This window comes from Gopherus evgoodei, chromosome 24 (genome assembly GCF_007399415.2).
Source record: "Gopherus evgoodei ecotype Sinaloan lineage chromosome 24, rGopEvg1_v1.p, whole genome shotgun sequence".
NCBI lineage: Eukaryota > Metazoa > Chordata > Testudines > Testudinidae > Gopherus > Gopherus evgoodei.
In genome coordinates this window covers 7932540-7956750 of record NC_044345.1, presented here as the reverse complement: position 1 = coordinate 7956750, position 24211 = coordinate 7932540, and the positions used below count along the sequence as shown (strand labels likewise).

At 55.7% G+C, this 24211-nt stretch overlaps 1 protein-coding gene across 5 annotated transcripts in view; it reads right to left on the bottom strand.

Moving 5' to 3' along the window:
• Nucleotides 1–24005, bottom strand: part of CELF3 (CUGBP Elav-like family member 3) — a 45260-nt gene extending 21255 nt beyond the window's left edge. For 4 of the 5 annotated variants that reach the window (XR_003997679.1, XM_030542304.1, XM_030542305.1 and 1 more), the window contains exons 1-2: nt 23246–24005; nt 11999–12081 (exon numbers count right to left, since the gene is read on the bottom strand). Coding sequence is in view for 3 of the 5 variants with exons in the window: in XM_030542304.1 (XP_030398164.1) it covers nt 11999–12081; nt 23246–23390 (228 nt within the window). In the remaining 2 variants the exon portion in view is untranslated. Of the gene's footprint in view, nt 1–11998; nt 12082–21002; nt 21289–23245 lie in introns of those variants that run through there. The other variant, XM_030542307.1, reaches the window with a different exon arrangement.
• Between the last annotated feature and the right edge of the window lie 206 nt (nt 24006–24211).

Below are 24211 nucleotides of genomic sequence, written 5' to 3'. Positions count from 1 at the left end.
ATCCAGGAGATCAATAAGAAAAAGGCTCTGGATTCGCCCGCTAGCCAAGGGCACCTGTTCTTACAGCTCCCGCACTCTCCGCCTGGTCATGTGCATGGGCAGGTGGAGGCACTGCCAGGACGCCAGTGTGGCTATTTGGCTCCAGGCTGGGTCTGGGGGATGGGGACTGCAGGCCGTGCGGGCGATGCCTGACCTTGCAGCATCCCGGTGCCCTGTGATGCAGCCGGCATTTCTGGCAGGGCACTGCCCACCCACTCTGCCTGCCCTTTGCACCTTGTGTCTCTCCAGGAAGGACATACATGGTGGGCGGAGATGGGGGGGGCATGGATCCCACCCAATCAGTGTAATTAAAGCCTTGCTCATTGCCCAATGGATTATTACTAAGATACTGAGCTCTATTGATCAGGCAGAGATGGTGCAGGGTGTGTATGTACATCCCTCCATCCCGCTCGGTCAGCCTCCCCAGCAAAAAGACTGACTCCAAAGCAAACGCTGTCTCACCGGCCGGCCCGGCGCAGGCTAGACACAGGCTGTCTGGCAACCTCACCCCCAGCCCTTTTCAGATCAGCCGGGCTCTTTATCTGCCTGCTGGCTCTAACTGTCTGTGGGATCCACCTCTCCCTGTCATATCTGTCCATCTCGTCATTCATTCATCTCCCCACCTATCCATCCACCTGTCCTTCCAGCCAATCCATAACTGTCCATCCAGCCGCTAATCTAATCTCTCCAGCCGTCCATCTTGAAGGCACATATCTCCCTGGGAAGCGTCTAGCCAGAGAGCCCAGCCCACTGCCCAGACACTTCTCACAAGCGGACTCCCAGTCACTGCTGTTTTAGGAGCAGGTAAACCCGTCGGACACAACCCCCAGCCCGCCTGGCAAGAGAAAACACACCCCAGCTCCCCTGCCCTGCATCTTCCTCCACAGCCTCCCGCCTTGCTTTGTTGCCAGGTTATCTCTGGTTGCCAGAGCAACTGGTGCCACATGGGGACCGCTTTTTCCTCTCGTGGTAAAAAAACAACAGGGCCTGGCATCCACCCAAGGAGCAGGGGCTTTTCAGAGCAGTGTGGCGCCCTGAGTTGGGCACACAGGCCGAGCCCACAGACGGGCAGTGTCCCTGAGGTTTCAGCCCCATTTAGCGCATTGGGAAGGTGGTGCTGGCAGGACAGACCTAGAGATCAAAGGCCTTGGTGTATGCCTAATCAGGGCAAGGTTCACAGGCACCCCTCCCACCCCACCCTCAAGGGGGCAAGAAGGCAGCTTAGTGCCCCCTGAGCATGTCTTTCTTTATTTGAACGTGCATGATGGTAGCATCTGGATGCCCCAGCTGAGCACAGCCCCTGCCCCAAAGAGCTCGCAGCCTGAATAGACAAGGGGAAATTGAGGCACAGAGTGGGGAAGGGACTTGCCCACAATCACCCAGCAGAGGTGGCAATAGAATCCAGCTCTCTGAAGTGCTAGGGACATGCCCTAACCACTAAGCAACACCACACCACATCACACCATGTTTCTTTGTGAAACAGGGGTGATGGGGAACCAGATAGAAACAGGCCCACAACTCCCATTTCACCAGGGCTGGCACCACTGCCCTGAGCTGGATTTGAACTGGATGTGTCTGCTGCTCTCCCTCAGGCAGGCTTTGGGTCCTCTGGGGTGGAGCAGCTGTTTATACAGAAAGCACAGACCTCAGTGCTGAAATGCAACCACCTCTGGGGTAGGGTGGCTGCTTATGGAGAGAGCACATGGCCCAGCGCTGAGGTGCAGCCACCTCTGGGGCGGGGTGGCTGTTTATACAGGGATCCCTTACCCATTATAACACCCCTGTGGCTGGGATGTGGACACCCCACCATGCCAACTGCCAGCCCCAGTGAATCACTGCAGGGTTATGCTCTATGGTCCATGGGGGCATAGCCCCATAGAGACATAGAGGTCAGTCCCCAAGCAGTCAGCCAAAATCCCCACAGAGACTGACTACGGGTAGGGCATCGGGGGTGGGTGCCTCTGGAGGTGAGGGCTAGGGGGAGACGTCAGCCAGGGCCATCCAGCTGGCCTTGTCCCCCAGGGCTGGGTCTGCTGATGGCTTTGGCAGGACGCTGAGCAGCTCAGCCCCACTAGGCCTGCTGAGTCAAGGCCCACAGCCATGCCAGAGACCCACCAGCAGAATGCTGCTGGCAGGGGCTGGTGCTGCACCCCGGTGAGCTGCTCCCTGAGTCTGGGTTGGCCTGTGGCTGTACATCCGGGGCAACCAGCTGCGGTGCAGGCCTCGAGACCCATTGCATGGCAGGGAATTGTGCCCCGTCCTGGCAGCTGCTCTTTGCACCCTCCCAAGACCAAAGCCTACGGGGCTCTGCACAAGCAGTTCTCTGCAGGCCGGCACTGTGGGGCGCAGCTAAAGGGGTCAGGGCAGTGGGGTGGGGATACGCAAGCCTCCGTAGCAGGTGCTCTTGGCATGAGCTTTGATTAGTCATGAGCTTTACAGCTGGGAACACGGGGGCTGACGGGGAAGGGGAATTAATTGCAATAACCAGGGATGCCCCTGCTCAGGCGTCTCATGTCACAGGGAAGGATCAAGGCCTGGGTTGGGGTTTTGGGGTGCCCACACCACACACCCCATGAGCCACGTCGCTTTCTGCGTCCATGACAAAGTCATCGCAACCTCACCTCACAGGGCCGTCACGCCAGGGGGAGAAAAAAGCAGCAGATGCCCGGTAACCATGGCAACCAGAGAATATGAACCATGGCAACCGCCCACTCATCCCCAATTTACCCACTGCGTTACCTAGTAACCACGCTGACATCACCATTTATCTTTATAAACAACCCCAGGGTAGGGGGACGATTTGAGCAAAGGGGAAGAAGAACAAAGGTTTTTTTTTTCAGATCTCCAAAATATTCAAGTGGGAGGTAGAGGGAGAAGCCCCAAGGGGAAAACGCAGAAATACCCACCCCCAACCCCGCTAAATAGCCATCCCCTGGTAGTTGTTTATAAAGGTCTCCCTCGCCAGGTGCTGAGATTCAGCCATGTCTGGGGTGGGGTGCAGGGGATGCTTATAAAGGTACCAGGTACACTTCACCTGACAGCAACATGCAGCCACCTCTGGGGTGAGGCGTAGGGAACTATTAATACAGGGCTCCCTTGCCCAGCACTGAGATGCAGCCACCTCTGGGGTGGGGCAGCTGTTTATTTAAGGATGGCTCACCGAGCTCTGTTAGACATCTCTGGGGCAGGGCACAAGGCAAAGGTGCCCTTTACCTGCCACAGAGATGCCGCTGGGGGGGGCGGCTATGTTTAACACAGCAACACTCTGCCATGCACCACCCCAGATGTCTTTGTGGCTGGCGCTGGGTCCAGCCACCCAGGAGGATCACCCAGCTGGTGCTCAGGACCTAGGGTGTCGAGGCAGCTGAAGCCGGAGCCCTCCTGTACCGCAGAGACCATCAGCATCTGTGAGCTGGTCGTGCAGTGCAACAGCAGCACTCTGAGTCCCTTGCCTCCATGGTGGCAGCTGGCCTCCGCAGCGGGGCAGCGCCCCGCAGAACGGGCATTGTGCTGGGGCGGGGGCACAGGGGCTCACCCCGTGCTTCATTTGTATTGTAAGAGGCTAGCCTCAGCTCTCTGACCAGATCCCACCTGGCCAAGCCTAGAGATCCAGCATCCTAACAGCTCGACAACAACTGCTTGGCTGGTGCAAAGCACCGGCTGCAGTGAAGCATCCCTTGTTGCCACCAGCTGAGGAGCTGGGTCCCGGCATGGCCAGCATCTGGGAGCCACGGGACGAGGGAGATGCTAAAGGAGAAACAGCCGGGCCTAGTGGAGAGGGCACTGGGCTACAAGCAGGATACCTGGGTTCAATTCCAGGGCTGACACTGACCACAGGCAAATCATTTCTTCTCTTTGGGCTTCAGTCTCTCCTCCCACCTGTGTCTATTCAGCCAGGGAGCTCTGGGTCTGGGCAGCGCCCGGCGCGATGGGGCCCTGATCTCAGTTACTCTGGGTCTGGGCAGCGCCCGGTGCGATGGGGCCCTGATCTCGGTTACTCTGGGTCTGGGCAGCGCCCGGCGCGACGGGGCCCTGATCTCAGTTACTCTGGGTCTGGGCAGCGCCCGGCACGACAGGGCCCTGATCTCGGTCACAGTTTATGACACCTGATGATAAACCCCTGAACAGAGACATGCAATGGGGTAATTATTGCTATGCTGCCAAGACCATCCCCTCTGTTACTGGGGCAACTGGGTGAGGGACGGTTGCCATGGTAATAAATGCCATCCTAGGATGGAGCGCTTGGCGCAGTAGACTCAGAGCCGGTGTCTGGGTTCAAGGAAGGGCTGGGCGGTTTCATGGGCCTTAGCTACAAACTCCCCAGCTCTCCCGAGTGGAGTGTGACCCCACCACTGCTGGGACCAGGGAGCAATGTGCTTCCTTTCGGCCCCTAACCCCATGCAGAACTGGCAAGCTGCCCAGGTGCAATGTGGGACCATGGGGGCCTGGGCCACTGCCCGGGAATCCAGATTTGAGAGCCTGACGCCCACAGCTGGGATGGGAAAATTCCCCGTTCCCTTATTAACCAGAGAGGAGAGCACAATTATCGTACTGAGCAAGAACCCGCTAGCGAGCCCGTCGCTGTTAGAAATGAAAACCCCCAAGGCACTACACACCCCGAGGAGGGGAAATAAATTAGGGACTGGCCCTTTGGGGATACAGCTTTCAGCCCATCCCACCCAAGCCCCCAAAGGGATTGCACGGCTCCATACCGGATCCCACCCCAGCCCGAGGCACCACGTGCTCCCCTGTGCTCCGTCACTGGCCTGGGAGCCCTGCGGGGCTGTTTGCAGGGAGGGGATGCTTTGGATTTTCCAAATCCCCTTGTTTGCACAGTGGTGTCTTGAGCAGGAACTGGACTCGTGGCCTGGAGGCAGACGGTTCTGAGCGGTTATGCACAAAAGCAGAGGCCCCCCGTCACTGGGTGACCTCAGGAGCTGCCTTGCCAGCCTCTGAGTGAGGGTGGAGCTGAGTGGCTTGGCCTCCTCGCGGGGGTGGCTTTTGGCCGGCGCAGGCTGGGCTGAGGACGTGCCAGTGACCTGATCCCCCTGCCCCCCAGATCACAAGGCAGCTGTCTAGGAGCTGCCTGCTCTAATCCCACCCTCCAAATTCCACCTGCCCCTCCCGCCTTGCCTGGGATTTACCACGCATAAATCCTGAGATTATCCAATCAAATCTAAAGCTCCTTAGGTCCCGGCATGCAGCGCGAGCCCCGTGCTGGATGGCAGCGGTAACGCCGTCTGGCTGGTGGGGTTCAGGAACCTGATCCGGGACAAGGGACGGGGAGGGGCGAGTGGTTGCTCCAGGAGTGAGCTGCCAGCAGAATTACAGCAAAGTGTCCCAAGATCAAGTGATCCCAGGGAGGATCCCAGCAGATCACCCTGCATCCTCAGCCCCAGTGAATCTGAACCCAGACCCCAGGCCACCCTTTGTCTGGAGACATGGTTCAGTGCTCGGGGTGAATTGTGGTGGGAATGGGAAGTGGTTAGCGCTGGCCGGGGAGAGGCGTCTGGGGCAGAAGAGCTGTGCAAACTTCCCCTGCCCCAGCTCGACTGGTGCCCCTCAATCCTGACCCACAACCCCCTCCTATCCCAGCCCTGCCCCCTCGGCTCTGCCGGTGCTCCTCAATCCTGACCCGCAGTCCCTTCCTATCCCAGCCCTGTCCCCTCCCAGTTCTGCCAGTACCCCTTAATCTCGACCTGCCGCCCCCTGCTATCCCAGCCCTGGGCACCCCACCCACAGCTCTGACTGTGCCCCTCAATCCTGACTTGCACCAGGGCAGGGAGGGGGCATGCACTGGCTACAGGAATTGGCTGTCGGGAAAACCCCAGTGCAGCTCCCAGGCCTCACACCACCAGCCAGTGTATTAGTAGAAATGGAGCTGGGAACGAGCCCACGTGGTCCCAGCCCCCATCCCCCACGTGGTCCCATAGCCGGGGTGGGGGTCAGCCGGGGAGGGGGAGGCAGAAATGGGCTTGGTTTAAGATCCAAGGTTCCCTGATCACAAGCCGGCCATGCTGGGAGATGCCTCCCGCCTCGGATCCCACAGAGCTGTGGTGGGAAGGGGACTCTGAGCCGAGGGGGGGGCTGGCCAGATGGGGAGGGGTCAGGAGTTGCACAGGGAGAGGATGTGAGGGGTGGAGGCTGGGGGGGCATGTTAGGGAGTGGAAGGGCATCTGGGGTGCAGGATATTTTGGGTCTTGGGGTCCCCAGAATCTGCTGGGGTCAGAGGTCAGCAGGGTCAGGCTGTTGGGGAGGGGGTCAAAGCTGCCCCCTCTCCCTGGCCCTATTTCCCCCTAACGAGGGGGTCATCTGCTGCCCCCAAGCTTGGCTGTGGAGGAGAGGAGCAGAGCCCCTGTTCCCCATTAGATTGAAGGAGCCCAGAACCAGTGATCATGGGAGCTACAGATCCACGTACATGTCCTAGAGCAGGGGGCTGGGAGCCAGGACTCCTGGGTTCTCTGCCCAGCTCCGAGTGGGGAGTGGTATCCAGTGGTTAGAGCAGGGGGAGCTGGGAGTCAAGAATCCTGGGAGTGGAACATGCTCAAATGAGATCGTCGTGTACCTCCGCCTGGGCACAGGGCTCCCCAAGGCCGCCAGCCCTCCCCCATCAGCAGCCACTCGGGAAGCAGACCTGGCCCCAGACACACGCACAGACTGGCTGGCGTCGCTGCTCCCAGATGTTGTGGGCGAGTTCCCCCCCGAAAGGCCCTCGGCTTTGTTAGCTCAGCCGCCCCTTGTCCCCAGCGCACCTGCCCCGCAGCCCATGTTTACCTGGCAACGAGTCATTATCTGCCTGCTGGTTACCTAGCTACCGGGCTCCTGGTGTCCACACTCCGCCAGGAACAGAAGGGGCTATTTACAACCCAGCCGGGCACCCGCAGCCTCCCCGAAACAAAAGGGAACCTGCCAGTGCCAGGTCCCTTCACCCACGGCTCCCACAGCCTGCGGTGACGGGCACATTTGCCACCACGGATCAGCTATGCCAGAGTTCTGCCATGCAGGTGGCACCAGGATATGGCAGTTTCTCAGGCAAGGATGCCAACCAGGGGGCCAGCCAGTGCCCAGGTGGGCACTGGAGATGTGGACCCTCCAGCTAGGATGTGGGCTGAGACCCAGCAAACTCGAATGGAAAGACTCAGCAGGACGCTCCTGGTCCCCAGAGCTCGGCCCTGGAGGGTTCCATCCGCTTGCCCACATGTGCAAATGCACATGGATCCCCTGCACGCATGCATGAACACACACGCCTCCCCCGGCACATGCACATGCCTCTCCTGCCCTCCCACAAATGCACACGCATGCATGCGCCCTCCCTCACAGACACACACGCCCTGCAGGTGCCAGCACGTGCCTCCGCTCGTACGCAGGCGCAGAGGCACGCAGCGTCCCTTTGCACACGTCTGCCACACACGCAACCTGGTGCTTGAATACACATCCCCACGCCCCCCACGCATACAGGTGCAAATGGTCACACAGGTACCCTTGCATGCGTGTGCATCCTTACACGGGCAGAGTTTGCTTGCACATGTAGTGGTTATAGAGACCCCCCCTGCAAGGACTGAAAATTCAAGCCCCTCCTCCCCCAGCCAGCACACAGCCTCTCGCCTATGACACCCAGACCTGGGACCACCTGCCCTGGGAGAGGGGGCGGTGCCAGGCACCCTGACTTGCCTGGGCAACAGCTGCCAGGCCAAGGGCAGGGGAGCTCCTTTAAATCAACCCAAAAGACTGAGAGTGAGACAGGAACAACAAAGCTGGAGCGACGGGGAAAGGGACAGGATGGAGAAGGGATGGGGGATGGAAGTGGGGATGGAGGGGAACAGCAGAGCAGACCCCTGCAAATGCACACACACACACACACACACACACACCAGCCTTTACTAGGGAAAAGTCTGGGAGATGCCCCACTGGGATCCTGTGGGTTAGAGGGCAGGGGGAGAGGGTCTGGGAGCTAGGACGCCAGGGTTCTATTTCTAGCTCTGGGAGGGGAGTGTGGTCTAGTGGGTAAAGCAGAGGGGCTGGGAGGCAGAACTCCTGGGTTCCGTCCCCAGCTCATGGAGTGAGATGGAGGAATTACAGATGACGGGAATGGGAGCCAGGACTCCTGGGTTCTACTCTATTTCTGGCAGGTGAATGGCATCTAATGGTTAGAGTGGTGAGCTGGGAGTCAGGACTCCTGGGTTTTCTTCCCAGCCATGGGAAGGGAGAGGCATCTAGTGGTTAGGGAGGGGTGTGAGTGTGTGTGTGTGTGTGTGTGGAGTGGAGGGGGCTGGGTCCAAATCTGTTCCATGGCTCTAAGCACATTATGCAGATGCCATCTTGACCCCTAGCATTGTCCCGGATTCCTCCCCACTTGGTATTTCACAACCGCCCGGCCAGGGTCTTGGCCTCCCTCCCAGCCCCCACAATAAGCTGGGGTCTGCGTGGAGTTAGCAACCCAGAAGCCTAGCGCATGGAGCCTAGAACGTAGGGTCTAGAGATGAGCAGTGACTCCAGCATTTGTCTCCATACTGGGGTCGTCATTCACACCTGTGCAAAGCAGGTGTCCCGTTGCTCCCAGTGCGCGGTGGGGGGGGAGAACGGGACGACATTTGGGCTGGGCACTGTTTTACACCCTCTTTGCACAATCAAAATGATGACACACAGTCACCCCAGGGTTCCGTACGCATACCTGCTAGCAATGCTACACACTAACCCCCCCCCCATGTTCACCGAGACACACCCAGTGCCCTGGGCTAACAGACACACCCTGAGAATCCAGTCCCCTCCAGACACAGAAAACACGGACGTGCACACACACAGAACAGCCATAAGATGTAAGCAAAAGTCACATAGATGCTAAAAACACGCATGTGATTGCATGCCAGGTGCCCTGATTCCCCATCGCCCTGCACCAGGCCCAGCCACTTACCCCAAATGGGTGTAACACATGGCGTTTCAGGCCTACTTTGCACAGGTGCTAACACACGGGGCAGGGCAGTGTTGACTTAAAGTGTGTTATAAACATGGGCGTCTACACACAGATACACATGGATGGGATGACGTCGGCACACGGCTAAAAGCTACAGAGAACCGTGTCCACGCCCACCCCCCCACGGAAACAGACACCCAAAGGCTGCACTTCCAGCTCCATGGCTACACACTCCAATCCCAATCAGACACAGGCGCATGCAGCAATCCACCGGCACATAAAGGGCCAGGGAAGCAAAGCAGGTGGCGAAAGGGGGCAGAAAAAACAGAATAAAGGGAATCTCTGGAGACAAAGCCCCTGCTCTGCAGCATCTGCTCCCAACATTCAGAATGGAGGAGGTGAGAAACAAAGTATCTGGCCCCCCTCCCTCCCCAGGCAAAATACACTTGGATTCTGGGTTTGTGCGGTGGGGAGGATGATGGGAAGCTGGTGTGTGGGGGGGGAGCACAAGCAAGAGATGTCGTCCTCTCTTTCGAGCGTGGCACAATAGGGTGGGAAGACGTGGCCCCAGTGGAGTTGGTGTCTTGGTGGGAGATGCTATGGTTGCTATGGGGATTGCTATGGATTGCTATGGGGATGCCAGGAAGCCGCTCTCCTCCCAGCCTGCTGCCATGGTGCCATCCGGAGGCACGGAGGGGCATTATTATTTGCCCTTGTTGTTCTCTGAGAGACGGGAGACCTTCCCCGGCCGCGCCGTGCCCTCCCACCCTGGGCATCCCGGGCACTTCCTCAGCCAAGCTCCTGCTTCCCTGCCAGTCCTCCCTGCAGGGCATTGCTCTCGGGCAGGGCTGGGGTCCCCAGATTGCTATCCCCCACCCACAGAAGGGAGGAAATCTCAAGTCACACTCTGTATGGAAACCACCCCCCTCCTGGACCTGGGGAGCCAGATGGGGGGTCAGGCCTCCAGGACTTGGGGAGACCTTCAGCCTTTGTGACTTTCCATCAATAAGCCAAGGCAACGTGGCCTGTTCAGCTGAGGTCCGGGACCCGGCTGTAGACAGGCCAAGCCCCTTCACCATCGAGGGAGTCCAAAGGAAGTCGGGGAGGGTCCCAGATGGCTCCCTGGTTTCCCCAGGAGATGGCAATCCCTAGAAGGGTCAGCATCACACCCAGGGGAGGATCAAAAGCCCTGGGGCAAACTAGGCCTCAGTTCTGTCTTTGCCAGGCCCCCACTCCTGGCATATTAGCACCTTGCCCAGACTTTAGTGCACGGATCCTCATGCCGCTCTGTGGGGCAGGGCAGGGTTGTTCCCCCATTGTGCACAAGGGAGTGGTGGCCGAGAGTCCCAGATCCTCATTGATGTTTAGGACCAAACTGCCATCCAGAGGCCCTAACAAAGAGATAGCGTCTGGGCCCCAATGGCTTAAAGCCCCTGGGACCGCATCTGGGGGGTGGCCAGCAGGATCAGTGGCAGATGTGGGGCAGTGGTGGGGACTTTGACACCTCAAGACCTTTGAGGCTCGATGCCCTGGGGACATGCACTAGGCAGTCTGGGATTCAGGCCTCACGGCCACTGAGGTGTCTGACTCTGTTGATATCTGAGTCACCCTGGGCCAGACACTCGGACTGGGAGACACCAGGTTAAAGATCTCTCCTGCAAGGACCCGCCAGAGCCCCCAAGAGCTCAGCTCTGCCAAGGACCCCTGAGCATTGGATCCCCAGGGAAGTGGAGGAAGGAGGGGGACAAGCATCAGCCCCAAAGGTTACCACGGGAGGAAGCATGAGACTAGGCAGGAAAATGGAAATCCTGAGCAGTGCAGGGCACCTTCCTCTACCACGGATGCCTTTGAGGGGACCCCTTGGTGGATCAGCCAGGTCCCCGGTGTCTTTACCTCCCACTCACTCCCTGGACACCCCAGGGAGACAGCAAGTCCTACAGGCTAGGCCTGTTTAGCAGGGAAGACAGGACACGTATTGCTACAGGACCCGGAGGCGTGGCACTCCCATTTGAGAGCCGTCATATTAAAGTGATTGAGATCCGCCAATCTCGCCAGCCCGCTCCTCGGTGCACATTTGCGTGTGGTCCATCAGCAGCAAATTTCCCATCAGTCAGAATCCTGATGCATTTCCAGACATGCCCGGCCCGGGCCCGTCGGCATGCCAGGGCCCTGGCGCACCAAGCCTGCCGGGGGGGCAGGGGGAACCCTCTCAAGCTGCTCCCCCTACTGGGAGTCAGGACAGTCCTAGCTCTGGAAGAAGAGTGTGATACAGCTAGGCAGGGAAGCGGGAGTCCAGGACTCCTGGGTCCTATACGATCCCTGGACTACTTCTGTGCCTGGGACCACACACAGGACTATTCTCTCTACGGCTGCCAACCCGGCACCCAAAATGCTCCAAAGTCCATTCAAACTGACTGGCAGAGCCCGAGGGCACAGACGCCTGCCTGGCACCATGACAGCAAACCACCGGCTGTGACCCTGAAATTCTAAGCTGGTGACGCGCAGCCCTTTGAAGAAATCAAGAAAGCCAGCCCCATACTGCCTTTCCATCAAGATTCAGGAGCTGGGAGAGAGTCACCTTGGCGGAGGGCAACATGGGGGAGAGGTGGTGGCATGATTAGAGCTGCGACGACGCTGGCAGGCGACCAACGTCCATGGGTGGGAGGGTGTGTATCTGTCACCCCCCTCTCCTCCCATGGTCGCTTCCCTCCACCCCCCTCATCTGAGCCAGGCAGAGCTGTGCCCCCATGGAAAATCACCCCCCTCTCCTCTCCCCACGCCAGTGACAGGGCCCAAACCGCCAACCCAGACTCCAATCAAACCCGTATCAGGCACGTGCTGGGAGCTCACAGAGGAGATTTTATGGAGAGGGCCATCTGGTTATCGCAAATGCTAACGAACTGGGGTGGGGGGAGATGACACATACAATAAAACCAGTGCTGGAGGTTTGCTGACGTTTGGGCAGCTGTAGCCAGAGATAACAGAGACTCCCCTGTCCGACTCCCTCCCCCCATCCCCGCCCTCCTTTATCGCCCTGCAAGGACTCACCCCCGGGAGCGTTTTCTGCTCATGCAGTGCACTCTGTGCCTTGAGGGCCGATTCCCGAGCACAGTAGGTCAGGAACGCACATCCTGCAGGAGAGAGAAAGCAGAGGGGAAGGGTCATGGGCGCCTCGGATCCCTGCCCCCCAACACGATGGATCCCCCCAATCCCCCCACTTTAAAGGGCTCCTGGGACAAAGGGACAATAGTTAGGGGGTGTCGGGCTCCTCGGGCCAAAGGGGGAACCGTGAACCCAGCTTCCCAGGCTTGGAGATGGGGGTGGAACTGAGCCAAGCGCTAATGTGACAGCGAGGCTGGCAAGGCCCATACCAGCCCCATGTCTCCTCCTTTGGATTGGCTCAATATAGTGCATCTGCCTGGGAAGGGGAAAGGGGATTTTGGGGGGGGGGGTTCGAAGGGAAGGGGGAAAGAAAGGGGATAAGCCACTTGGCTGACATTCGGGAGATCTAGGATCAGTTCCCAGCTCTGCCACTGACTCCTGCATGCCCCTGGGCAAGTCTCTTCGGGCCAGATCCACAAAGGGAATTCGTGCCTAACTCCCATCGGTGTCCATGGAAATTAGGTGCCTAATTCCCTTTGAGGATCTGGGCCTTTGTCTCTCTGAGCCTCAATACGCACAAAGGGGCTAAAACGTATTCTTGTCTGTTTTGATTGCAAGCTCTCCGGGGTGGCGGCAGCTTCCCACTCTGTTTGTACAGCCCCTGGCGCATTGGGGCCTGGACTTGTTGGGGCTGCTACTTGCACTGCAGATGATACTGACCCAAGTGCTACAGAGCAAGGGGCTGACGGAGGAAGCAACTGAAAGGGACAAGGGGAAAAGAGCAATGTCAGGGGCCCCATCAGAGCGCAGTAAGCAATGGACATGAATACTAGAGAGTCTGGGGAACCCTCCTCGGGTGCCTTGAAATGAAAGACAGCCTCTTCCCTATGGAGTTTACATAGCACCTTTTCCCAGTCACCACCCTTCTGCTGTCCATTTTTATCCTTATTACACAACAGAGAACACCCTGACTTCTGCTCTCCACTCTACTGCAGCTGCTATCGCAGTAGTGGATGTTCTCCCTCAAAGGCCCAGCTCCTGGATTCATGTGACTAGAGGAGAAACTTAGCTTCCATTTAAAACAAAAATCTCTGTAAGTTTCTAGCTCTCCTGGTTACAGTGGGTAACTTGAAAATGTGAGCCGGGGGCGTCTGAAGAACCAGGAGACAAAGAACATAAGAATAGCCATACTGTGCCAGACCAATGGTCCATCTATCTCAATATCCTGGCTTCCAACAGGGGCCAATGCCAGGTGCACCAGAGGGAAAGAACAGAACAGGTGATCATCCAGAGATCCTGTCACCCATTCCCAGCTTCTGGCAAACACAGACTAGGGACACCATCCCTGGCCATCCTAGCTAATGGCCATGAACTTATCTAGTTCTTTTCTGAACCCTGTCTTGGCCTTCACAACATCCTCCGGCAAGGAGTTCCAAAGATTCACTGTGCGTTATGTGAAGAAATACTTCCTTTTGTTTGTTTTAAACCTGCTGCCTATTAATTTCATTGGGTAGCCCCTAGTTCTTGTGTTCTGAGAAGGAGTAAATAACACTTCCTCATTTACTTTCTCCACACCAGTCATGATTTTATAGACCTCTGTCAAATCCCCCCTTAGCTGTCACTTTTCCAAGCTGAAAAGGCCCAGTCTTATTAATCTCTCCTCATACGGAAGCCGTTCCATACCCCTCACAATTTTTGTTGCCCTTTTCTGAACCTTTTCCAATATATTTTTTTTGAGATGGGGCGACCACATCTGCACACAGTATTCAAGATGTGGGTTTATCAGGATTTATAGAGAGGCAACATGGTATTTTCTGTCCTATTATCTATCCCTTTCCTAATGATTCCCAACTTTCTGTTCACTTTTCGGACTGCTGCTGCAAGTTGAGCGGATGGTTTCAGAGAACTATCCACAATGACTCTGAGTGGTAACAGCTAATTCAGACCCCATCATTTTGTATGCAGAGTTGGGATTATGTTTACCACTGTGCATTACTTTGCATTTATCAACATTGAATTTCTTCTGCCATTTTGTTGCCCAGTCACCCAGTTTCGTGAGATCCTTTGTAACGCTCCGTAGTCTGCTTTGGCCTTACTTGTCTCAAGTAGTTTTGTATCATCTGCAAAAAAGCCCCCACATTTATCATTTTTCAAACAAATCTCCTGATTTTTAAGCTGATCTCTTGACTTCTCGAGGACCGACTCATGCATTTTGCAGGCTCGGGGTCGCAATACTGCTGCTGACCACAGCATTCAGAACCCCAAAGACATTGAGGTGCCTCACTCCCATGGATGAGGTGGGTTGAGGTTGGGGAAAGCAAGCTGTGAGCATTTGGATAGCAGGGTTGACGTTAAGATGCTGATCCAGGACTCAAAGCATCTGGCCTCACTTTTGAGTTCTGCCACAGACTTACAAAGTGACCTGGGGCAAGTCACGCTAGGCCAGATTTGATGGTGTCAGGACGACCAACTGAGGCCAGTCTTCCAAGCACTCGGCTCACTTGAAGGGCTCCAGTTGCCCAAAGTGCTCAGCAGCCAGCAGCTCCTAACTTGGCAAGGTCACGATTGGTTCTTGGCATCGTCCCAGCATCTAGTAGCCCCGGTTCTGGGCCATGACCCCCTGGCGCTAGGCACTGGACAGAAAACAGAAAAGGAGCTAACACCTGCCCCCAAGGGCCCAGTCCGCTCAGCCGTTTTGAAAAGCTGTCCCCGGCTGTGGGTGCTGAGCCTCGCTGAAAACTCAGCAATTTCTCTCTCTGGGTTCCCTGCCAGGAGCGCGACCAGGGGCTCAGAAACTGCGGGCCCAGGGGACTGAATGATTGTGCCAGGCTCCATCAGCCTAGTGTGTGGGCACCTCACAATCTTTACCACACTTATTCTTCCGGCCCCCGCCCCCTGTAAGCCAGGGCAGGTCTCTTATCTCCATTGTACAGATGGGGAAACCGAGGCACAGTGAGGCCATGTAACTTGCCCAAGCTAACCCAGGGAGTCTGCAGCATTGCAGGGAGGCCAGGCTAGGGTCTCACCCTGACCGCTGGCCCATCACGCTCTATAATTACCCTGGCTCTCTGCGCCTACCAGAGCTGTGGGCCATTCTACTTGTCAATGGAAAACAAGTTGACTGCTATCAACAAACTCAGCCCCCTCCAGTCCCACAGTGTCAGAATCACGGGGCCTTGCGGCTCCCCCAAGAGATAAACAGAGACAGCTTCATGGTTGATTTAACCCCCGATGGAACCAAAAGCCCAAGGCGGCCTCAGAGGCTCAACCCATGTTTTGGGCAGACAGGGATCACCGTGGGCATCGCCGGTCTCCTGCCATTGACTGGGGCTTCTGTGGAAAGCAGCAAACGCCAGAGTTCCAGAGCAAATTCTACTCGGAGAGGCAACGGTTGTGAATCTGGAGTCACACCACTGGCATAAGGGGCCACGCCGTTGACTTTAGTGGAGTCGCTCTGGATTTACACCAGAACTGAGCTCAGAGTCTGGCTCGGGTGCCACTGAGTCCAGTGATGTCCCTCTGGGTGGATCAGAAGCACACTGGAGTGACTCCCGATTTAACTGAGAGCAGGGCTGGAGCCTGGCAAATCGGGACTGGGGAGATTAAAATAGGATCATCCCAAGGGCCCCCCCCCAGCCCATATCGCAGCCTCACCCCCAACAGCCCTCCCTCTTCAGTGCAGCCTCCAGCGATACAACAAACCAACCTGGCCCTTTGTCCTAGCGCCTCCAAGCAGGATATTAATGTCTGTGCCCGCCTGGCTGTCTACCTGATTCTCACAGTGCGTGGCGCAGTCGGGACACACCTAATAAGTGGAAATCTGGGATGGCTGTTCTCAGACCCACCTTGCAGACATGAGGGTAATCTGGCACCTGTGCACACCTCCCCCTTGCTGATGTGTGGGGCAGGGGTTGCAAGCCCCAGACCCTCTTGGTAATCCCTGTGCTAGCCCCTTCTTCCTGTTGATATCATAGCATCCTGTATGCCTGCATCCTCCCAAGACCCCTGCAGTGCTGACCTTTTTCATGGGAGGAGGGAAACTGAGGGACACAGCTGGGATATGACTTGCCCTGAAGTATCAAGGTGTTTGTTTACACAGCAAAGAAAACTAAACTGAGTCAGTGGAAGGGCTGGAAACAGTACCCAGCCCTCCCCTGCTTCAACCACTAAACCCCACTTCCCTTCCAGAGGTGGGACAGTGGAACCCTGGAGATCTGACTCCTTGAGCCCTCTGCTCTAACCACTCATCTGCTTAGCCTCCAGAGGAGCATGGCTCCCACCAAGGAGAGACGCAGCAGGAACCCCCAGCAGGTAGAGCAATGAAATCCCCCTCTCAAAGGAGAACAGGGTATCCTGCATTATATCCAACTCTAATAAACCCTCTCAGCTCCTGGGGAGGCAGGGAAGATGGTGTGTCCAGGGTGAAGGGGAACTTCCAGGCCTGTGATGGGCTGGGTAGAGACCTGGCTGGGTTCTGGGAATAGAGCAGCAGATCCAGGGCACATTCTGTCAGTTACCATCTGCAAGCCAAGCCGGGGTGAGGGTGGGAGGACAGAGGAAGCGCTGGCAGCTGTCAGAATCAGGTGGCTTGCATGCAATGAGTCTGGCAGGACTCAGCCCAGTTCCTATGGAGATCAGGCATCTGCAGCACAACCCCTCCTCTGCAGCTGCCACTTTCTGGCCCCGAGCCAGCAGCCCCAGCAGTGGCAGCAAGGATAGAATGGGCTAACCCCACCTCAGCCTCCCAAATGTCCCCCCTGCGGGGCTTAGCGACATAGCGGCGGGGAAAAGCTTGCCCCCGCACTGCCCTGGTGTAGACAAGGCTCCGTGTCTGGGCCTGTCCCACTGGGACCGTGCCGTGCACCAGCCACGCCGCAGCCCAGACAGCCGTGCATTCTGCAGCGCGTTCGGCATGCAGCAGTCCTGCTCTGGGGCTGCGAGCCCCTAAGGGCAGGGCCTGCCTGCTTTTACCTACAGCTCCTAGCATAGGGGAATCTTGATTGAGGCCCTTGCGCAAGGCTGGAATAGAAACAAAGAACAGCAACAGGTGGGCTAATGGGCCTTGTCATCCCTGACTACGGGTTCAACTCACTCGGCAATAACACAGTTTTCTCCGACACACACAAACACACACTCTCTCTCTCTCACACACACACACACACTCTCTCTCTCTCTCTCTCTCCTTTCCACCCCAGCTTGATCCACTGAACATTTTCCATCGGCAATAAAAGGGGAAAAAAAAGAAAGCTAAAAATATCTGCCCCGCCCAGTAAGCGTGAGTCGCCACAAAGGCACAGCAAAGGAGGAGGCCGGATGTTACTAAACAAACCCCAGGTTTTCCGATTGCTCAGGCATAACCCAGAGTCGGAGATTTTAAGGCAGGGGCTGTTAGAACCAGCTGGTCGGATCGCCAGTCAAAGAGCCTCCCCCAGCGTCTCTGGGATCAAGGCCATAACTTCTGGTCGAGCTACAGCTCGGCTTTTAGACAGCCAGCTGGTCTGGAGTTAAAAGCCTTCCCGTGAGGGAGAGGCCACCTCATCCCAAGATGAGCTGTCCCAGTGGTTAATCACCCTCCCTGCTAAGCACGTGCACCTTATTTCTAGGCTGTTGGTCTGGCTTCACCTGCCAGCCACTCCCTTTGGGGTGGCCTTTTGGTGCTAGATTAAAGAGCCACCTACTCTAAAAACCACCTAGATCCTGATCACGCCTCCCCCTTCACCTTCTCTTGGATAACTCCATAGCCTGAGCTTCTCCAGTCTCTCCCGCTGGCGGGGGTTCCAGACCCTGGGTTATTCCTGTAGTTCTGGTCTGAATCCTCCCCAAAGACACTACAGGCCTGGGTGGGCTGGGTCAGGTTACCAGGACACCTAAATCAGGGCCAGTTTCCCCAGGGTGCTCAGCAGTCAGTTGTTCCCGCTGCTATGCTCAGTTTTGCTCTTGTGACAGTCCGGCCTGCTGCTTAGACGCCCGAATGGGAACTGAGCTCTTCTGAAAGTCTGCGGGAGAGGGTCGCTCGGAAATCCAGCCCTTTGACCTGAGAGTGCAAACCATTTGGGGAACATGAATTAATTCGCCCAGCCATATGGTGTTCGTCTCATCCTCATGTGACAGAAGGGGAAACCGAGGCACAGAAAGGGACCTGACTTGCCCAAAGTCATGCTGGGCAAAAGCAGCCGAGCTGGGAACAGAACCCAGGAGTCCTGATTCCCAGTCCTCTGCTCTAGATGTCCCCCCGGATCCAAGAATAGAACCCAAGCGCCCTGACTCCCAGTCCCCTGCTGTAACCACTAGACTCCACTCCCTCTTTTTATAAGAGCCACCTCCCTTCTTTCTTCTCCCTCCCCCCATCAGCTCAGTCTCTCCCTGAACTAGCTGCTAGTGAGCTCAGAGCAAACGACGAGCGTGTGGGTCACGGTGCAGGAGCGTGTGCCAGGCACTCTTGTGAGTGGCCTTGACTCAAGCTGCACATGGCGCTTGGGCAGGGCCTGGGAAGACCGGCTCTGTAAAACATTCCTGAGCAAAATACCCTCTTTTTCTTCCTAGCTAGAGAGTAACCGTCGGTCCCTGCCAGCAAGAGCACTGTGGAGGGCAGTGAGGTGGAAAAGCAGTTTGGCTCCAGCCGGCCCTCCTGGAGGTGCCCCATTGCCAGCAGCCAGAGGAGTCGGTTCTCTCGCAGCCGCTCCTGGTGGAAGCCAGGCACATGACGGGGCCCGATCCTCAGCTGGGGTGGCACCAGCACTGCCCCCTTATCGCCTTGCACGCCCGTGCACACCAGCTGGGGAGCTGACCCTGCCAATGCACCAGTTTCCCCTGCTCCGGGGTGGAACTGGGGTGTGCGTGTGTTGCTCCAATCCTCTGTTTGTGCTGCCCAGCTATAGCCATCCGATCCCCAGTCTCCCCTCCTCATAGCCCTTCCCAGACCACCCTGGGTCCAGTCTTACACCCGCCCCCTTATAGGGAAGCCGTATCCCCCTGGTACGGATGGGGAAACTGAGGCACGGGGTGAGTACGGGCCGGATCCTAATCCCCCGACTCATGCCTGCAGCCCAAGTCACCCCTCTGAGATCAGTGGGTGGCTCCCGGAGGAAGGATTGACTCAGGATGCAGCAGCCCGTTCCTTGGCCAAGAAGGCAGAGCCAGACATTGCAGCCAGACCTCCCGCATCCCAGCGCTGCTGCCTAAGCCCCAAGGCCATTCTCCCTCCCCTCATCCGCCCAGGACTGCTGTCCTGTGGAGCCCTCCTCCTGCACCAGCTAGCCCAGGGAGGTATCCCAGCCCAGGGACCACAGAAGCCTGCCCCTGTCTTGCTAACAACCCACTAGAAACCTCCTTGGGACAGGGCAAGTTGCCTAGGCGTCACCATGTGGGGGCTGAACCCAGAGGCCGCCAGCACCAATAGGGCCCTGCCTCCACTGTTGGGACAGAAAGAAGCTCCCTGGCAGGTAGCAATAGCAGACTCTTATCCTGTGTGGGAACGCGTGGAACACCTGCCGAGCCATTTACACCCGGATCCCAGGTGGGGCAGGCTGTCCTGCCCCTGATTCCAGAGCTGGATTCCAGGGTCTGCCAGCTCCTCTGCCCCCCTGGGGCCAGGGTACACAGAGCCAAGAGAAATCCACCCCCGGGCACTAGGCCTGGCCCAAGACCTGGGCCCGAGTCGAGCTAGGGGCTTGGGCAGGCCCAGCAGTGAGCACACAGTGCCATGGAGCCACCAGTTCTGTGACTGGGCCCCGTGGCTGGGTGCGTCCTGCTCTGGGGAAGGTCATTAAGGGGTTGCACAGGGAAGGGGTGGTGGTCATCTCCCAGGCTGCTGGTCAGTGTTGCCCCTTGTGGAGACAGAACTCTGGGGGTGGGGGGCAATCCTGCCCAGGCCAGATGGCGCAGAGTGTGCAGAGCCCGCATCACCTTCTTACATGGGACCCCCAGAGGTGTGGGCCTGGGAGAGCTTGCCCTGTGGCATGGCTCCATGCCAGTGGGAAAGGGCCAGGCCCCTGGTTTGACAAGTGTGACCAAGCAGAGGGTAAAACCCTCTCTACTCAGGCTTGATTGTTCAGGGGAAAAGGTCATCGCACCTCGTTATCCCACAGTAACGACCCCAGCCTGGCCCTGTACAGGACTCTGGGCACCCCAGCACACAATGGTATCTTCAGCCAGGGGCTGCCCAGGGCAGATCTGCCAGGGCCTAGCCAAGGAGGATCCCTTCTGCCTTAGCTCCTGAGCTAACTTCCTCCCAGCAGCAATGGCAGCCGAATTCCAGAGCATGAATCCGGGTTTATCCTACGCTCCATCTGGAGCGGGAGCGGTACCAAAACACAGTCATTAAAAAAATAATAATCAAATGCATTTATCGTTCCGACTCAAAACGGCTTCAGTTGGGCCACCCAGATCAGATTCCACTGCTGCTGGAAAGCAGGATTTCTCTCTTCCCTTCCCCGGCCATTTCAATGTACACGGACAACAAAACCTCAGCCCAGCCCAGCAGCTGGGGTTACAGCAAAGCTTCCCAACCGCCCGGACTATCATTATTTTGATCCTGCAGACTCCTGACTGGCCGGTGCAGTGCTGGCTAGCCCCTGGGCTTCCCTGGCACTGCTTGTCTCAGGAAGTGCTATACCTGGTTAGGTGGACTGGGCCTTAGCTGGCGTAAACTCTGTGGAGACATGGACTTTCTGCTTTCATCTCAAAGCACCTAGCGCTGTCATTGCTACAGAAACAAAGAAGGGTCTAGTCCCCTGGCTCTCAACCTTTGCAGGCGACTGTACCCCGTTTCGGGGTCTGATTTGTTTTGCATACCCCCACGTTTCACCTCACTTAAAAACGGCTTGCTTCCAAAACAGGCATAAAAATACAGGCGCGTCACAGCCCCGCTAGTACCTAACAATGGCTGACTTTCTCATTTTTATCATAGAATTCTAAAATAAAGCAAGCGGAATATAAATACGGTACTTACATTTCAGGGCCGAGAACACAGAGCAGTATAAACGAGTCACTGTCTGCATGAAATTTTAGTTGGTACTAGTTGGGCTTTTTATGTCGCCTGTTGTAAAACTAGGCAAATGTCTAGATGAGTTGATGTACCCCCCCGGGAAGAGCTCTGAGTACTCCTGGTTGAGAACCACTGATCCAGTCCATAGGGGCTCCTCTGGGTGCTGGTGACTGGAGTCAGAAACTCTTCATATTTCGCATTGGCTCCCTCTCCTCCCAAAGACGCTCCATTTTGATTCCCTGAATTTGTCAGCTTGGCCAACCCCAGCGGTGTATCTCAGCCCCCCCACCCCGAGTTTCACTCACGCTGGCGAGCCAGGGAAAACAACCAACGCTGAATTTGTGTCACATTAGCCCAGTTCCACTCTGCTACATCTTCCCCCGCTGGGACTGCCTGGAAATGGAAGCTACTTTCACACCTTGAATAATTTAAACATCGTTGTTACGTAAGGAGGTTTGGCTAGTTTTTAAGCACAAAACTCTTGTCCTGGAGCATTCTCTGCTTTGTGGCTTGCATGTAAATCATTTGCATTTGTATTTGATAAAATAATTCGTCGCACCTAAGGGGATCCGCTTGGTTTAGCGAAAATCTGAGCGATTGTTTATCTGTGGTTTGTTTGTAATGTTCAAACCTTCCTGCCTTCCAGTCCTATAACCACTCTCACTCTCAGGGTTAGAACTGAAGTTTTAAAACCATAGAAGACCCAAGAGCCAGCTCTGAAGTGAAAGCCTGGTTGTTATTGTTGATGTTTTCCACATGTACCAGCTATAGAAATATGCTAAGGGCCAGATTCTCAGCTGAGCTGAATGGGCATAGCATCTAGTGAAGTCAGCGGGGCTACCCTGCTTTACACCCGTGCTGGATCTTTCTCACCTCAGGTTACAAAAATATCAGCCAATGTACTTGATTTACAAAGGGGTAAAATACACCCCATTTTCCTACACTTTGATCCCCTCTCTTTTTGTCACTGCTTGAAATCTGCCCTGAAACAGCGAACGATGAAACATTACGCTGTGACTAACCTTTGTCAGCCAGCCTCCATCCCTAGGGCTGAATCCCTCAATTCAGCTCAAAATACCCTCCAACAAAGCCGGGTTTCCACAATTGCTTTCATTCCAGGCTTGTAAAAAAGTGGAATGTTATCAAATTCTAGAAAATGATCTTATGCAAATTGCCTCCTTAGCAAACTCTGCCCTACCTTCTCTTTTGTTTTCAGCAATATTCCCAGAGCAGGATTTTTTACCAATGCCATTCTTAACTTTATTTTGAATTAACAAATTGGCCAGAGCCCTTGTTTATTTTTCCCTGGGACCTATTTCACATGCTGATCTGCAGCCCCCCTTCTGCTTTTTAAAGACCATTTGCTCCCTCCCTGATACAGAGAAGTGTGTTTAAAAAAGAAGACAAGAAATGAACCAGCAGAGACAAATTTAGCTCTGACCTAGAGGCCTCAGGCTGAAGACAGGCCTCCTTTAGCAGGAGCGAAGGATATGCCATTTGGCAAGATCACGAGGAGGGGGCAGGAGAGGGGCCAGACCCTCTGTTTATACAGGAGTAAAGGAATCATGAGGGAACTGTCAAAGCCCAGCCTGGGTATTTGGGATCAGAACCTTGCAAGTTTTACCTCTGCTTCCCCGGGCCCAGAGTTTCACCCGTGGCAAATATTCACTGGGTTTGGGACTCAGATGATAACTCAATCCTGGTGCTAAAAGGAGACTCAAAGGTGTCCAGGGGCAGAAGGAAATGGGGTCACAAACCACCCCCACCCACACAAGGCCTGACTCTCCCCAGTGCAAAGCTACCCCACTGGAGTCAGGGTGGGGTGGAGGAGAACTGTCCCTTCCCCTCCTCCAACTCGACTCCTTAAACCCACTGCACATCCAACCCCCGGCCTCTATCCATGATGCCTCTCATCTGATTGTACCTCCTGCCATCTGTTACCATCTCGTTCTCGCTGCAAACAGCTTATTGTTGAATGGCCCCCACCCCCGAAGCCCTGACATTTTAATATGCATGGCCGTTTCGCACGGCCCCCACTTTCTCTGCCCTCCTGGCCACAGCTGATCTGATCTCCCCCGACATCCCCAAGACTCCTTTTTCCTTGGGCTGCTCTTGCTTTGTCATTTCATAGCCAGTTTTCTCCCCCCCGCCATCTCATTGTTGGGATCTTCTTTATTGTTCTAGCAGCCCGGGCCTGGCTCTCTTACCTTTGTGCATGCCCGTGTATTTATCCTTAATCACTGTCAACTCGTAGATCTTCCCAAATTGCTCGAAGATGGGTTTCAAATCCTTCTCCTCCAAATTCCGTGGGATCTGCCCGATGAAAAGTTTAATAGCATCGGGTTCCTTCATTGGTCCAAAGGGGCGAATCTGGGGGCGAGCTTCGAATCGCCTACCCGGCCCCAGCGGAAGAAGCGAGAACACAATCCCAGCCCTAACTACGGTCCCAACACTACCCAGCGGCGAATCAAACAAAGGGAGCAGAGGCTGGTTGGTGGCTCTGGATGCTTGAACCAAGATTCCCCAAATCTGTAAAAAAAAAAATGTGGTTTTTTTTAGGGGGGTGGGAAATTCCTCCCTGTCGCCGCCTCGTTGTTTCTGATTTTTTTTAGCCTTTAAAAAAAATTAAAAATCCCGATTTTTTTTGGTGCAAAAAAATTAAATAATCATAATAAAAAAAAATCAACTCTAAAGAATCTTGCAATGCCGCCTCCTTGGAAGCGAGGTGTTGGTCTGAGCTCTTTGCAGTTTCAGAGCCCTGGCGCTAATACTTTTGATCTATTAATTACAGAGCTTGCAAAGCAGTTAATTAGTTTATTGATTAACTTTCCTTGAAGAGGTTGAGACCAGTTTAAATTCTTGGGTGGTTGTTGGGGGGTTGTTTAAAAAAAAAATAAATTATCGATTCATTTCTTTCTCCTCCTTCTTCCCCACCCCTTTTCCAAGCTGGATTTCAGCTGCTTTTGCTGGATTTCTCCCTTTAATGGATCTTGAGCTCTGATTCAAATCTTTTCTTTACCAACAAAACCCTCCTCTCCAGCCCGCCCTCCTTCCCTGACACATAATGATGTCAGATTTAGGGGCTGGGAGCAAACTCCCAGCCCCGGGAGAGACGCAGGCAGTGCCACAGAAAATGACAGGCTCAGGCCAATTGATACAAATAAATACAAGTC